This window comes from Vombatus ursinus, unplaced genomic scaffold, assembly GCF_900497805.2.
Source record: "Vombatus ursinus unplaced genomic scaffold, bare-nosed wombat genome assembly UNPS02014791.1, whole genome shotgun sequence".
Classification (NCBI taxonomy): Eukaryota; Metazoa; Chordata; class Mammalia; order Diprotodontia; family Vombatidae; genus Vombatus; species Vombatus ursinus.
Window position 1 is genome coordinate 34,115,529 of NW_020954569.1, and position 17,865 is coordinate 34,133,393.

At 36.1% G+C, this 17,865-nt stretch overlaps 1 protein-coding gene across 1 annotated transcript in view; it reads left to right on the plus strand.

Annotated features, from left to right (window-relative positions):
• SEMA5A (semaphorin 5A) overlaps window positions 1-17,865 on the plus strand; it is a 651,274-nt gene that overhangs the window by 487,620 nt on the left and 145,789 nt on the right. Inside the window, exon 12 of the mRNA XM_027868972.1 lies at window positions 6,156-6,363. Coding sequence (XP_027724773.1) covers window positions 6,156-6,363 — 208 coding nt within the window. The remainder of the gene's footprint in view (window positions 1-6,155; window positions 6,364-17,865) is intronic.

Consider the following 17,865-nt stretch of genomic DNA (forward strand, 5'->3'; position numbering starts at 1 on the left):
AGAAAAGAAAAAGCTTTTACTGTGGAGGGGAAATGGGGGAAGGTGAGAGGGAATGAGTGAATCTTATTCTCATAGAATTTGACTTAAGGAGGGAATAACATACACACTTAATTGGGCATGGAAATCTGTCTTACCCTACAGGAAAATGGGGGGGAAGGGGACGAGAGAGTAAGGGGATGATAGAGAGGAGGGCAGACTGGGAAATGGGGTAATCAGAAGGAAGTACTTCTGAGGAGGGACAGGATCAAAAGAAAGAATAGGATAAATGGGGGGGCAGGATAGGATTAAGGGAAATAGTTTTTCACAGCATTTCTACTATGGAAGTGTTTTGTGTAACTGCACATATATAACCTATATTTAGTTGCTTGCCTTATCAATGAGGGTTCATGGGGAAGGAGGAAGGGAGAAAATTTGGAACCCAAAGTTTTAAAAACACATGTTTAAAAAAATGTTTTCATATACAACTGGGAAATAAGAAATACAGGAAGTGGGGTACAGAAATCCACCCTGCCCTACAGGAAAATTGAAGGGGAAGGGGATAAGAGAAGTGGGGGGAGAGATAGAAGGGAAGGCAGACTAGAGGAAGGGGTATTCAGAATGTATGCCATCTTGGGGTGGGGGGAGGGGTTAAATGGGGTGAAAATTTGGAACTCAAAATCTTGTGGAAGTAAATGTTGAAAACAAAGAGAATAAATAAAAATTATCATATTAAAAAAAGAATTATTCCAGTGGTTTTTATCTATCATCCTTAAAGATAATTTTTGTTTGCCTTTGCCTGTGGTTATTGTATTTAATGTGAAATATTAAGAGTTGGAACAATTGTGGAAAATTTTTTTTACTTCCAATAGCAATCTATTTTTCTGAATTTCTTAGTTTGAAACTCTATCAAACAATTATTTTCCTCCAGGATCCTCAATTTATGGATGGATATGCCTCATGTTTGTGTAGGATTGGAGAGCCAAATGTAGTTGGTGATCCTCTCATGTGACTACCTAATGTTGCAGCTGGAGTGTCACATAGAATTTAAGAATCACAGAATCTCCGAGTTGGCAGGGTTTTCACAGGCCCTCTAGCCCAATCCATACTCAGACAATAATCTGCTCTGCCATATCCCCAACAAATGGTTATACTCTGTCTGCTTTTAAACTTCCAGTGAGGGGAAAACCACTTGAGACTGCCCATTTTACATTTAGAAAATTCTAATTATTAGAAACGTTTCCTTATATCACTCCTAAACTTACCCCTTCATAATTCCCAGCTATTGTTCCAATTTTTTCCTCTAGACCCAAGCAAACCATGTACATTCATTTTGTACATGACAGCCCTTCAAGCGCATGAAAATTGCTCATTGATCCCTCAAAAAATCTCCAATCCAAATATCTCCAGCTCCTTCAACTGATTTTTGTGAGGCATAATAATGAGGCCCACCACACTCTTGGTTGGTTTCCCATACTTTCAATACTTACCTTATCAAAGGGATTCCTAAAATCTTACCAGTAGAATTGCACACAATACTCCAGAAAGATCATCGCCAGGAAGGAATACAATAGGGCTACCACCTTCCTAATCCTATGCACTATGCCTCCCTATGTAGAGTCTATGATCACATTAATTATTTTCAATGAGATAGCAAATCATTTGACCCATGTTAAGCATAGAGTCCACTAAAACTCTCAGATTTTTCCAGAAAATTGTTTTTTGGACCATGCCTAATTCATATTTAACTTGTGACAATGATCTTTTTCAAGTCTAAAATTTGCCATTTATTTCTATTATGAATTTCTATTATGAATTATTATTATGTCTTTGTGCCTTTATATAAGACACTGCTAAATTATTAGCGTAGGCCAAGCACTGATCTGTAGAATATTCCATTCAAATCATTAATAACTAATCATTTCATTTATCCATTCAACCAGTTTCAAATCCAGCTAGCTATAATGATCTAGTTGACATATCTTCTACTTGTCTATAAGAAAGGCAATGGGGACTTTTTCCAATGATTTTCTAAAATTTAGAAGAACAACATCTATAGCATTCCTCTGTTCCATGGGTAACCCTGTCCAAAAAGAAAATGAGATTCATTTGGTTAGAGCTGTTCTTGATATGTTGATTCCACTGGCTTACATATAGCTCACCTTCCACTCTCTTCTCTTTTTCAAAAATCAAGATGATTATGCTTGTCTTATTCCAGGATCTCTCTCTTATTCATGATCTTTCATCTACCATTACTTCAGAACCTGAGTACACAGATCATCTGTGTTTGGGACTTCAACTCATCCAGGACAGCTAGGTACTCTTTTGATAACTCCCCACTCATTTTTGTTTTTTCTCTTTTTTTTTTATCTAGTGCAAAGATAATTTTCTTTGGGAGAGAAAACAAACAAAATGAATAATACATACTGTCTTTTCCCCATCTTCTATTATAAATAGGACATCACACCTTGCTATGCTCTTATCCTCTTTTTACAAATATGCCTTTTTTTTTGTTTCCCTTAGCTTTCCTCACTAGTCTCACTTCATTCTAAGCTTTAACATTTTTCACACTATTATGGGATAATATTAACTTGTATGGCATCCATTACCTGCCTTTGCTTCCATCTTTTTACTCATCTTTTAAGTTCTATGTGCATCCAGTTAAGTCTCTTTAGAAGAAAAAAAATTCCTCTTAAGACCTTCCCATCTCTTTTAGGCTGACTTCCCCCATGCTATTATTTTTCTTGGGATCCTGTTGAAAATACTTTGAAATTTTCTTCCTCAAACAAAACAGAACAGAACAAAACAAAACAAAAACCCAGGATATATGTCAAATTATGCCTGCCTTTCCTTTCCTCCTGTCACAAATTCTGCAATTGAGTGATGTCATTTTCCTATAAGACTCCAATACTTTTTTACCCTTGAAACCAGTTCCTCTTTTTTGATGAAAATAAAATTTAGAATATATTTCCTTTCTTGGTTCATTCTCCATTTGAACAATGAAGTTATCAGTATGGCAAGACAAAAATTATTATCTACTCTACTTGGGAAAATGAGGGAGCTCCAGTATTTGTCTGGATAATTGATGTTTTCTATCACAACTCTACCATGTACATTGTTATCATCATGATCTATTTTCCAAACTTCTCATCTATTTATCTTTTCTGTCCATGTTGCTTATATTATACTTTGTTTGCAATAACTTTTGTTTCAACCTCTGTTATTTTTAATCCAAGTAATCTTTATCATTACAAAATATATGACTTTTAAATTTTAAAGTAAACCTTGCAATTTTGAAATGTATGATATAGAACAGTGTTATAATATTGATGTTACAGCATAAGGATATCACTCCCATTATAAACTTTCTCTGATACAGAAATACCTATCCCATATCTTTGTGTACCTGAAAAAAATCATATTTTCAATGTTACCAGATCTGTTTTATTTAGCAAGGTTCAATATGATGGAGTTGTATTGTTCACTTTCCTCATCCTCCCCCAGTGCATATGATGATGGCAATTTGTTAGCCTTCCCCCAGAGTTCTTAACTCAGACCCAACCCATCCCTGGCCTCCAAGCCTTCATGTCTACAGACGAACATAGACTCTTTCTGTTTGATGCTAGAGAAGGATTCCTCTTGACTCATTATCCAGTATCTTATTGTCTATTGTGAATCTCAAAAAGACATCCATAACAAATAATTAGGATTTGTGGTAGTTTCTTTTCTTACAAAAGGTTTTAAAAACTAATTCAGAGGTTATATCCTGTGAAAAATTATCAGTGTGAAAAACTATAGTCCATTGTGTAAGTGCCTTAGTGGAAAAGAGAGGCATGAGTTCATCTGTATCTTATTATCAGTAACTATATCAAGAAACCTCTCAGTAATTGTATTAATACTCCTATTTATGTTCAGTAGTCCATTTTATGCACAGTTCAAGCAAAGCTTCATTTCCAGATGGGATGGAAGAAAGTAGAGGAAAAGGTGGTTGATCAAAAATTGTAGTTAGCTAAGCATTAACTTAATTTCTTCCATGTGTGCTCTTCTAGTTAATTGTTCCCCTGCTCTCCCTCCTAAGTTCTCTAAATAAATAAAATTATTTACTGAGTTTGAACAAAATAAAGCAGAACTTATTTATTTGTAAGTTAGAGATTTAACACCTGTTCCCCACTCTGAGAAAAAACGATCTTCAACATCTTACAGTAAAGTCAGATTCATCCCAGCTGGGAACAATTATTTTATTCTACTTATCTTTGGATCTGTGAAATCTTCTATCTGTGGTAGTATCATTCATCCAGGCTGTGATGGTTGAAACCCTGTGATTACTTCTGTCCCTTCCCTTTCATTCATCTTTATACCTCATCCGTTTAGAGTTAGCCAGGCACAGTAGTTAGAGTTCTGAGCTTGGAGTCTGGAAGACATGGACAATACTTATTGCCTGTGTGACCACATTTAACCTCAGTTTACTCAACTGTAAAATGGGTATAATAATACCTCTCATACTTACCTCTTGTGGTTGTTGTGAGGCTTAAATGAGATGAGTGCTGTAAAACACTCTGCAATGTTTAAACTTCCATGTAAGTGAAATTTATTAATTCTCAAGTGTTGTTGATTCTAAGTAGGCAGCATCTTTTGCTTCCATTCCCCTTTTCTACTATACCTTTCTAATACTGTCCTCTCATTACTACCACTTGGAACATTGAAATCACCACTTAATAAGTTTTCCTGTCTCTAATCCATTCTTCACATCACAAAGACACTAATCTTCCTAATGCAGAGATCTGTTCATGTAACTGTTCAGCTAAAGTATCTTCAATGATTCCCTGTTGCTTATTGAGTAAATTAATTGAGTAAATTAATTAAGCATTTATTAAGTGCTTACTGTATACCAAGTTCATATTTGTTGGTTTCACAACAATTTTCTCTATAATCTTCTGGAAGCCTTGCTTTCCAGACTCATCTGAGTGCTCTCTGCATACTCTGATGATCTAGTCCAGAGGTAGGCAAGCTAGAGGCAAAGGGACAAATATGCCATATGTTTTGTACAGCCTGTGAGCTTTTAAATGCAATAAAACTTTATTTAAAAATGTAAAAGCCATTCTTAGTTTTTTTGTTTAGTTGTTTCAGATATGTCCAACTTATCATGACCCCATTTGGGGTTTTCTTGGCAAGGATACTGGAGTGGTTTGTCATTTCTGTCTCTGGCTCATTTTACAGATAAAGAAATTGAGACAAATAGGGTTAGGTGACTTTCCCAGGGTCATACAGCTAGTAAGTGTCTTAGGCTGGGTTTGAACTCAGATATTCCTGACTCCAGGCCCAGGTTTGTATCTACTGTGACACCTACCTGTCCCTGTCTCCATGCCTATGCTCATTTTATTTATGCCTGGAATCAATGCCTCTCCCTTTTAGTTCCTTTCTGTTCTTCAAAGATTAACCCAAGGCTACCCATTCTATTAAGCTTTCCTCATGACACCCCTCATATATAAAATACTATCCCTAGTATTGTAGAATTCCAGATTAATAGAAAAATCTATCTTAAAATATGAACTACCTGTATTCTATTCAATCAACAATCAGTCATCAAGCATTTAGTTAATGCTCACAATGAGACAGTCGCTATGATAAAAGATGGAGCTATAAAGAAAGAGAAAATAACAACAGTAACATCATCATCATCAACAACAACAGCAACACAGTCCCTGTTACCAAGAAGCTTTTAATCTGATGGGGAAGACACCATGCCAGTAGCTAGGAATACACAAGATGTAAACAGTCTAAGTCAATAGTAACTTTAAGCATATGTTTTTATCGTGCAGTCTATGAACTTGAAAAAAAAACGTTAACTGTATTTCAATATGTTAGATATGTTCAATATAACTAGTTTCTTCTGTAACTCTATATTTTATTTTATGTGTTTTAAAAACATTCTTATGAGAAGGGGTCCAGATGTTTCATTAGATTGCTAATGGGTCCACAAAATGCACAAAAAGGTTAAAAACTTGGAGGGAAAGGCACCAGAAGCTGGGGAGACTGAGACAGATCACCTGAAGAAGTTTAGCATTTGAACTGAGACCTGAAGGAGGCAGGGGGAGCCAGTAGGCAGATGTGAGGAGGTAAATCAGTGCCAACATGACTCACCCTGGGTGTTTCTTTCCCCCACCCCTTTCTCTTTGCAGATTATGGCACAATTAAGAAGGTCCTGGCCCCAATGAACCTGACTTCCAGCAGCTGTTTGCTTGAGGAGATTGAGCTGTTCCCTGAGAGACAGAGGGAGCCCATCAGGAGCCTACAGATTCTGCACAGCCAAAGTGTTCTGTTTGTGGGTCTTCAGAAGCACGTGGCCAAGATCCCCCTGAAGAGATGCCCTTTTTATAGTTCACGCAGGTAGGGAAATCACATGGATGTTCATTCTATAGCTGCTGTTCCCAATAAAAGAAGAATCTACCCTGAGGGAGAGACAATAATCTTCGTAGGATTTCAAATTAACTGCTCCTTAATAACTTAAGGATGTCAAAAAGCTGTGTGAGCACTGCATCCTAGATTAATCTCTAGAGATTTTTTTTAAACACTAAACCAATTTACTACAATTAGAAGAATCCACGAAGCACTTAGAATGATATATGATTGTTGAGATAGCCAAATTAATTAATCCATAGGTAGTTATCAGCATATTACAAACAAAAAAGTCATGCATTTATATCATTCATTGCCAATATTGATATTTGATGCTACAGGCATTCAGTTTGGTGACATTGGATTTTTTTTTTTTTTGGAAAGATTTGGAATGATAAGTATGGGTACTTGCAGAAGAACATCCATGACTTCTTTATAGATTATCAGAAAAAGGAGGAATGACTTTTCTTCACATTCTTTCTACAAAGGGTATGGAGAGCGCTGTGCTCTCCATAAGGAAGACCGGTTTTAGAGTCAAAAGCCTAGGATTCAGATTCTGTCTCTGCTACTTATTCCTGTGTGACCTTGGACAATTCATTTCACCTTTATTGGCCTCACTTTTTCATCTGTACAGTGAAGAGTTGGGCTAGATGAGCTCAAGGTTTCTTTCAGCTCTAAATCCATGAGCTTAGGACAAACCAGTTGTCAGTCTCCGGTTTATTTAGGATGGGGTCACTTTGTCAGTCAAGGTTATTGGTCACCATCTGTGCCATTATGTAATTAGACAATATAGTGGAAAGAATCTAGAACAGGGACTCAGTAAGTTTATATTTTCCCTTTCTTATCCTTTGTTTTGTTTGGTTTTGTTTTACTTATTCCTGAATAACTCATGATGCTTTTGTGGAGAGGAAATGAGATGCTGCACGTGAGGCACCATGGTGCAGCAGAAAGCATGTTGGATTTGTAGACGGAGAACCTAAGTACAAACTTGAGCTCTGCTACTTGCTCCCTGTATCACCTTGGGCAAATCACTTAATGCTCAGGGCCTCACATCCTCATCCTTAAAATAGCAAATTTAGTTTAGATGGCTTATGTGTTTCCTTCTAGTTCCAAATCTCTTTCTTGTAAAAATGCTTTGAAAATAAGAAATATGCATATATAAGATATTACATATATATATATATATAGCAGTTTTTATCACAGTAAATTTTACATAAATTCTGACCATTAAGAAAAGACTAAATCATTGCAGAAAGACCATCTTTAAGACCTAATTAATGTTGAGACCCAAACCTGTGACTCAAATAAAATCTAGGAAAGCTCTGAGGCTCTTATTCTATACACATATGGCAGGACAGAAATCTACATGCGACAGAGAATCTTGAATATCTTACTGTCACTCCTATTCCTAAAAAAAAAATAGCAATAACAACAAAAACCAACCACTCCAAAATATAATTTGTCTTCTCAGAGTTATACCAATGGAAATTAGTGATTAGCATTTTTGATTTATCTGTTATATTGTGTTTTAAAGTTTGTAAAGCACTTTATATAGTGTAGCTCATTTTAACAGGCGCGTGAGGTTAGTACTATAGTTGTTAGTTAGATGTTAGATAATGTGTATTAGATAATACAGATTTTATTACCCCCATTTTACAAATGAGGAAACTGGTATTCAGAGAATTTAAGTGGTATGTATATATTTCTTCTTATTACAGATAGTAACTAGAAGAGGCAGGGCTTGTACCCAGGCCTCTCTGACCCCTACTCCCCCAAGCCTAGCACTCTTTCCACCTTAGCCATTTAGACTCTATAAATCACAAGTTCTTATCTATAAAATGAGGGAGCTGGGCCAGATGACTCATGAAGGCCATTTCCAGTTTTAAATCTATGATTTTGTATTGGAAATGAATGGGTATTGCATGGAACCAAAATTAAGAAAGCCTCAAGTAGAAGAAAGAGCTGAACTTTGAATGAAGCTTGGAATCATAAGAGGCAAAGGAGAGAAAGGGGTGCATTTCAGGCTTGTTAGTGTCAAGGCACAGATATAGGAGATAGACAATCATATTCAAGTAATAGCAAGTAGGCTGTTTTATCTAAAATGTAAAATTTATAAAGAGGATTGACTATGAGGCAGGGAGATCAGTTGAAAGATTTTTACAGTGGTTCAGATAAGAACCTCACCAAGATGGTACCTATGTGAATAGAGAGAAAGGGATGAGGGTGAAAGACGTTGTGAGGGTAAAACTGATAAGACTAGACAGGATTGGATATGTGAGAGATGGTAATGGAGAGTAAAGAGTTAAGCACATCTGAGATTATGAACTTGATTGAATAGAAGAATGGATTAACCTTGATAGAAATAAAGAAGATGGAAAGAAGTCTCAATTTAGGGAAGAAATAATGAGTTCTTTTATGTATACTCTGTAGTGAAATGGGGGCAGCTAAGTAGTGCAGTGGATAAAGCATCAGCCCTGAAGTCAGGAGGAGCTGAGTTCAAATGTGACCTCAGACACTTACTAGCTATGTGACCCTGGCAAGTCACTTAAGCCCAATTGCCAAAAACAAACCAAAAAAAAAAAAATGAAGTTAAATGCCTTTGAGGCACATACACAACATTTTATTACCCCAGAGTGGTGTTCTGTGGTATGACTTATGAGAGACAATAAGTCTGGACTGGGGGTCATTTTCACAGAGATGGTAATTGAACTCATTGGATTTGATGAGATAACTGAGAGAGAGTACGGAAAGAGAAGAGAGCCCAAGGAGACTTGAGATAGAGCCACATTTAGGAGGTACGACCTGGATGATAATTCTCCAAAGGAGCAGTCAGACAGACAGAAACTGAACCAAGACAGAGCAGTATCACAAAACAAAACAGAACTGAGAGAGACTGTCCAGGAGGAAAGGGAGATCAAAAATGCCAAATGCTATAGACAGTTCTAGAAAGATAAGGACTAAGAAAAGATAGTGATAACAAAATGGCTACTGTTGAGTTTACATGGTATTTAAAATTTCTCTGTGGCAGCCGTAGCTTGCCACGATCTGTGAAAGAATAATAACAGCTCTGGCATATGGGATCAATAATTGTGGCATTAGAATATCCAAGTTCAAGTTTCTCCTCTGATACACTAGGTGGGACCTTGGGAAAATCATTTAATCTTCCTGTGCTTAATTTCTTCATCTTTGAAAGATGGGAAGGTCTCTTCTCAGCTCCAAATCTAGGATATTATGTAGTATTTGTTTGTTGTTGTTTTTTTTTTTTTCAAGAATTACAAAGCATTTTCTTACAACCTAGTGAAGTGAGCAACTTAGCATTTTACATTCCCATTTTACCGATGGGAAAAGAGCAGCTTAGCAAAGTTAAATAACTCGCCCATGCTCACATAGTAAGTTTCCAGAAGAACAGAGGTTCAAACTCAAGTTTCCTGACACTAGGAACAATACTATTCCTACTAAAGCTTATCAGAAAGTATTTTGTAGATAGCTAAAGGTTTAGTGCATTTTGCCATCACAAAATGTCCTTCAAAGAATTTCTGAGTATTTGATCTCTCTGAAGCTGAAAGAAGCTAGAGATTAATACTCAACAGTTTCCCAGTTTATTCACTCTCAGCCTTTGATTCAGCATAATGTTAATAATCATGTTAATAATATTGATAATAAAATTAAATTATATTTATATGGTGATTATTTCTAAGCCATCCATAAAGTTTAATGGTTAATTGCTTGAAAGCATTATCTAATTTACCTTCTGTACAGGAGTTCATTGAGGCAGAAATTTCCACTGCTCTTTTGATGATTAATTGAAAACTCAAGATTTTGTGACACGTAGCAAGTCAAGGATGCCTTTCAAAGAACAGCTCCCAGTCTTTTGACTCTAAGCCTGGTGTACTGTTAGACTGTTGGACCTCTGCTTCCTGTCCTTCACCTAACCCTCTGGGTAGGCTTTCCTTTCTCCACATCCTGCCAAATTCAGCAGAACTGATCAGAGCCTGGAGCTACCATTGGAGTCAGTGGTGAGCTCCATGTTCTGAGTAGCTCCTTGGGGCATAACACAGGACAGAATGAAAAATGGGTCCTTTGTCTAGAGCAGAAACCTGCTCTCTAAGCAGGATGTTTTCTGTGGGCCAGAACTGGAGTTTGAGGATTGCAATGCATTAAGATAATCCAGCCCTTTAGTTTTTCCATGGTTTCATTGAATCAGGGTTACAATAGCCTGAGTATATTGTACTTGCAAGTTGGAAATCTAAATCTTACGTAAGATCAGCCAACGGGTCTTGCCAAGATTCTCCATTTATGACAATTGTATTTTGAGTCTATCTAAAAAATACATAGTGATCCATTGCCATTGAGGACAGGCAGAAGTAAATATCTCATAGAACTCCCTGCCTCTTTTTTTTTTTCATTTAAGAAGAATAGGGTTACTTGTCTGTTTTGATCTGGCTGTCTAGGAGGAGAATAATTTTGACATGACGTTCAGAACTGGGTCCTCCTGCCTCTTTCCTGTCCATACCAAAAGGAAAGCAGCAAGATGCAATAGCTGCTGGTAGGTAGCTGAGCCACAATTCCCCTACCCCCAGTCCTGGCCCCCATCCCACGGAGGAGGTCATGTTCCCTCCAATTCGCTCCTGCTAAAATGTGATCATTTAACTTTGATTTTTAAATATTGCATTTGGGCAAATAAAAGTGAAAAAAGTTGGCCCAGGACTTTGTCTCGATTTTTATTCACCAAAAACTATTGCCTTGTAGAAATAAAGTAAAACCACAGGAGATGCTGTTGAGATATAGCAGAGAAAACATAGATCTGGGAAACAGGGCATTGGAATTCTAGTTCTGGTTCTAGCACTTAACCTTGTGAGGCCTCAGTTACTGTCTATAAAAGGAGAGGATTAGAATAAATACTCTCTATGGTCCTTTCGTTCTGTGAAATGTTTTCTAACTGTAATTTTAGGCTGGCTGGGGAGCAGGCTACTTCTTCTGAATAATAAAATGCTTGGATGATGGAATAATTTTTTTGAAATACAGTTTTAATTTAAAAGAAATACACCATTTTAGTACTTTCAAGTACAGCACCTGGAATTAGTTTTGCCAGCATATTTGGCCTAGTAGATAGAGACCTTGAAAAGATTGATGGATAATTGGTACATCAATTATCTAAATAGATTTTATGATGTATTTAAAAAAATTATTTCCAGAAGTAGCAAAGATAATCCATTTCAAATCTTCCTTACTCTTTTTATTTGCTTAGAAAACTTCTTTTAATAATATGCAGAGAATTTGCACTTAGCCCTGATAATTCAAAAATTAGTAGAATCTACTAAACTTTCTTTTCTTTTTTTTCTTTTTTTTTTTGCTAGGCAATAGGGATAAGTGACTTGCCCAGTATTTTAATTTTTTTCAAACAAAATTCTACAAATACTGTTTCTCACGTGTTTTTTCCCCCTCAGAATTAAGAGGAGGCTGCATTTGTAGGATGGTGCTTGAAGAAATTGTTCGATAAAACTTGATTAAATTTGATTCTGCTATGTGTCCATTTGTCGATAGGCAATGAAGATTGCTCAAAATTATGGAGCGTTAGAACTTTTGGCTTTGACTTCAAATAAGTGGAATAAACATGCATGCCACTTGTCCATGTGGAAACTAGTTCTGTTTTCATTTTCTGCTTTGAAATCATCAAAGCCACGTTCTAAAGGCCTGTTGCATTTTGATGACTTATGTATATACCTTTTAAACATGGATTATGTAATTTTATCACAGACATAGAAGCTTCATAACTGTTTATCTAGTTTCCAAATAACCCTGTGAAATAGGGCAGGGGCTATTATTCTCATTTTAAAGATGAAACAACTGAGGTAAAGGGCAGTGAAATGATTTGAACAGTACACAACTAATCATGACATCTGGAAGCCCAGCTTCTTCCTGCTGAATTTTCATATGGGGCTCTTCCTGCCAGGTTATTCTGTCTTGATTTTAGTCCATGTGCTTTTCTCCTTCATGGAGAGATAGCATGATACAGTAGATGGAGAGGTGGGCTCAGAGTCATGAAGATAAGGGTTTGAAGCCTGCCTCTGACGTGTGCTGCCTAGTTCACTTTAGGCATGTCAGTTCCCATGGGGGCACCTCTCTAATACTGAAGGTTGTAGAAAGATGCCAGTCTGCATTGGAAAATGTTGTTTAATGTTTCTTTATGACTCAGGCAAACTAGAGTCTTAATTTTTCTCCGTGTTTATTCCGAGGCAATTTTATGGTTTCAAAATGCTTTAGAGACTTGCTTGATTGGTTCCCTTTGTTTAACTGAAAGCTTGAGCTTTTCTAGCCCTCATTATGTATTTTTATTATAACTAGTAGCAAGCAGACATTCCATATCCATTTCAACTAATGGTTGCATTTAAATTTCAGGTAGGTGTTTTTCTTACATATTCATACTAAAAAGAATAAAATTGGAATATGACAGTATCAACCTAAATATTTTCTTAATCTAGGCTTTTAATAACATTAATAAATAACAAGAATAATAATCCCTAACATTTACATAGCACTTTAATGCTTGCATAGTGCTTTTTATCACATATTTTATCTCATTTCAAAACAGGGAAAAAGAAGATATACATTAAGTTTTATTTTATTTCATTTTTTTCAGTAGGGCCTCATGATCCAACATACAAACAGTAGGGAATGAGTATTCAGAAATTTTAAAAAACCTTTAATGAACATTTTTATAGTATATTATATTTTCCCAAATACTTGATGAATGTCCAACATTAGCCACTGTCCATTGTAATAATGATGGTGACACCTGAACTCTTACAAGGTAGTAGGAGGGAGGTAAAAAACCCGGAATGCATCCTGGGCGGGGGGAGGGTGTTGAAATCTCCCTGCTATGGATGTTCAGCTATTTGATGTCGTCCAATGAATCCCTGGCTTTCAGGAAGGAAATGAGGGAATCGCTGAATCTCAGTATTGTTGAGGGGATCCGAAAATCTCAGAGTTGGAAAAGATGTCAGAGGTCATCTAGTCCAATGCGTCACTGAACAAGAATTCTTGCTGTAATGCCCCCAATGGGAGGAAAGGAATGCCTTGGGAACAACCCATTCGTTTATTATATCCTTACATAAAGCTAAATTTCCTTCTTTTTAATTTCCATACATTGCCGTTGTTCTCCCCTCTGGGACCAAGAAAAACAAGTCCAATTCCTCTTCTCCACTATACCTCCCCCACTTCCTTAACTATCTTCTTTATCCCTGGTTCCTTTATCCACTCCTCCTGTGACATTATAATTAGGCCCTTCATTTTAAATGTTTATCCCTTGACATTCATTCACTCAAGGGTAATCTTTATTGAAATGTGGCAACTGGAATTGAAGCCAGTACTCTAGATATACTGTGTCTGAGACAAAATAACAACCATAGTGATAATAATGATGATAATGATGAGAATAATAATAATAATAGCTGGCATGTATATAACACTTCAGAGTTTACAAAGTATTTTAATTACAAAATGTTTTACATAATCTCATTTGATCCTCTCAACAACTTTGGGAGGCAGGTTGCTTACCCTTATTTTACAGGTAAGAAAATTGAAGCAAACAGTGAGTTGCCCAGAATTACATGACTAGTAAATGCCAGAGGCCATATCTGAGCTCAGGTTTTCCTGATTGCATGCCCAGTGCTCTCTGTATTTCCTGCACTTATACAATAGAACCAGTACTCTCTGTGTTCTGGACATCAAGCCTCTCTCCGTGTAGCCAAAGACCAATGCAGCCATATCACATTGTTGTCTTGTTTTATTGAGTTTCCATTTCACTAAAATCCCCACCTCTTTTTCAAATAATTTAGCTCAGTGCTTAGCACATAATACATTCACATTAAATGGATTTTCAATAATTCAGAGAAATTTCTATCTAGTCATAACTCAAATTATATGTGTAGCTGTAAAACTGACTCTTTGAACCCAATTGTAGGTCTTTCCATTTCTATTAAATTTTATCTTATTATATCTGTTCCAACATTCTAGCTTTTCATTATCTGTTTTTTATACTTTGTTCTATCATATGATATGTTATCAGGTTTGTGTCATCTGAAAGTATAATAAGCTATTTCTGCCTTTATTCAAGTCATTGATAAAAATATAAAACCTCCCAGAGACAAGAATAGATCTTTTGTTAATTCTACTAGCTACCTTCAATCATGCAGACATTGAGCTATTGACAAGGACTATCTGGGTCCATTTATTCACTCAGAAATTTTAGAAAAATTTATTGGTAAAATATATTACCCATAATGCTTTTTGACCCCTAAAAATTCTCAGGATGTAGATCCCTGGTAAACATTGCAAGAATGGAATACCACATCATATGATTTAGTTAGAAGCAACTCTACTGATCATCTAAATCCACTCTATTCATTTTTTTTTTGGTTATAGAAACTGACACCCAGTGGAGAATAATTGTTTTGTCCAAGGTCCTACAAATACATAGTAAAGCAAAGATTAAACCCCAGGTTGTCTGACTCTCAATCCAATGCCCTTTTCACTCTACCAAATTCATAACCCTCTCTTGCAAATATTGTTTTTTTTTTTCAAGGCAATTGTTCAATTAATTTCAACAAGCATTTTATTCAGTGCCTATATGACCTTTGAGTTATTCTAGAAATGGTGATGACTACCCTTCACAGGTCCTTTCTCCTTCCCTTATTTGAGAATGATAGAGCATTGAAAGACTGCCTACTTAAGCCTTAAGAAAGCTAATTCGTGTCCCTGTGGGGGATGATTCCCTGACTACAGCCCCATTAGTACCGACCTCTAATCAGTTCAATTAACAATCCAAAGATATAATTGCTCAGTCTCATTGTAAGTATTTATGAAATGGGTAGCAGACTGCTCAGGGAAAATTAAAAATCAGAAATGTAGTTGTTTGTATCCTGGCTTCAATGCATTAAGGTGAGATACCAAAGGTTTGGCTCAATTTTCTTATGTCTGTAAGAATCCTTTCTTTATTTCTACTCACCCACCCCCCTTTTAAGCAAAAATGGTAGAGTTCCAAATTTCTTTTGCGTTTGAATCCTCAATTAGAAACTTGTACAGTCCTGTCTAAGTATTAGGAGCACTTGAGGGTGCGGTATTGGGAAGACTTTCAATTATGAAGTTTTAAAGTGGTTTTGAGGATTGAGGCTATGCACGAATAGAGGCAAAATGAATACCTCTTGAATGAATGAATTAATAATTGATGCTTAATTTTGTTTACCTAAATGGTAAATACTAATAATTCTCTGTGTAGTATTTTATACTTTCCCAGACAGGCTAGTTATTTCATTTGATTCCTCTCCTTAGCCTTATAAGTAGGACAGATAGTATTAATCTTATTTTATAGATATGTACATCAGAATTCATGGAGGTTAAATGACTGGTACAATGGAGTTAGTGAAGGAGTCAAAGTTAAGATACTAGTCTCCTAAATACAAGTTCCATGTTCTTCCACTCTCAGTGTTTCATTTATTGCATATACTGAAAGTAAAGTGGAAAGGTCACTGGCTCAGGTGTCAGAGGACTTGAATTCAAATCCTGTTTCTGATGTGACTACATATGTGATATTTTGCTCTCCCATCCCACTCTGGAAAACTATAGTGACTTATATTTTATGTTTCAGAGTAAAGGCTATGAATAGCCCTCTGAGGGTGCCAATCAATGAAATTTAATTCAGAGAGCTTGAGAGAAAACATAACCATCCTACAAAAAATATGTGTCTGCATTTTCATGAGAATTTCTTAGCTGGACATCCTTAACACTGTTAGCCTCTAATGATTTCATTTAGTCAATAGACTTAGTACCTCATTAAGGTAATTAGTATGGAGATTAGGTTAGCTCAGGGCATTTCCTGCTTGAGAGGGCACAGTTTTCTAAAAGACAGAGTGAGGTCAGCACCTCACTGATTATATATTCACCAAAGATAGTTTCTGCTACTTGAGGGAAAATGAATGCATGGAGTAAAAATATGAAAGATGTACATTTTTCCGCATTTATACAATAAGCTCTTCCACTAGCCTGCATGACATCCCTAAAATCCACTATAGGTAATAATCCAAAGCGACAATTGTGATCTCTAACCTAAGGAGGCAATAATTGGGAAGATAAATCTGTTGGCCCCTTCCCAAAATCCATATGCCATATTTCATACCTCAAATCCTAACAACTTATTTCTATTATTGTTTATGATTTTACATGATTTAATGTATACACCCTTCCCCAAATAGACTTTTATTGGGCAAGGGGTCTTAGAGATTATGTAGTCCAATGATTTAATTTACAGATGAGAACATGGAGACCCAGAGTGGTTAAGTGACATGCTCAAATCCACACAAGTGCAAGTAGTAAAGCCAGGATTCAAACTCAGGTCCTTTGACTCCAAATTCAGTGCTTTTCACACAGCCATCTTGTATAATTAACTGTATACTGATGTACATTTTTTACAAGATTCTCTAACAAATTAAGAAAATAATGTGTAGACCTCTCTTTCCTGTGTCATATTCTACGTACACTTACCTCCTAGCCTAATAGCTAGCTGATAGATTTAGACAAAGTTCTTTCTCAGGGGTTAAGCCTTTTTGGGAAATGTCCTGAAAGTAACATTAAATATGGTCTAGCTTAGCATGCAGAATGTACAGTCCTCCTTTTCACTCAATGGCACACTCTATCCTTTCATGTCTATCTGCATAAGTAAATTAGAGCACAGATTTATGTGGACCTGCTCTACTTAGTTTAGGTCATGGACAGGGAGTGGACATAGGGATTGAACCTCTGAATTCATTCATATGTAGAACTTCAAGGTAAAGACATGACCTCTACCAATGTGAGCTGATGGGATCCTTTCTGAAATTTACAATTTTATTTGCTTAGAGCACTGACAGGTTAAAATATTTGCATAACACCTGAACCCAGGTCTTCCTGGTTCCAAGGACTGATCTCTACCCATTATTTTGTGCTTACCCTTTTCCTAAGGCAAGACAAATGATGAAAATAGCCACCTTGTGGCATGATTCTACTATTAAAGTTCATAAAATAATAGAAGAGGTTGAAGAAATCATGTAATCCAACCAGTTGAAGAAACTGAATCCTAGAAAAATTTAGATGACTTCCCCAGGGATACATAAGTGTCACAGAATTTCAGGATTGAAAGGGATGCCAGCAGCTCTCTATTCCAATAAGAACTCCCTCTAAAACAAACATGAATTGTCATTTATCCATTTTTATTTTTTAAAAATTGTTCAACTTGTTAATCAACAAATATTAGCCTTTCTACATTACAAAGAAGAAAAAGGAAAAAAAAGATTGTACATGAAACCATGAAAATTCATTAAAACTCATATTTTTAAAAATATTACATTTAACATATTAGTTCCATAGATGTTCTGCTTATATATGTTTTCCTCTGAATCATATTCTTCTTTGATGCTCTTATTTTTTTTTCTACATCACTATCATTCCAATTCTCCCTGC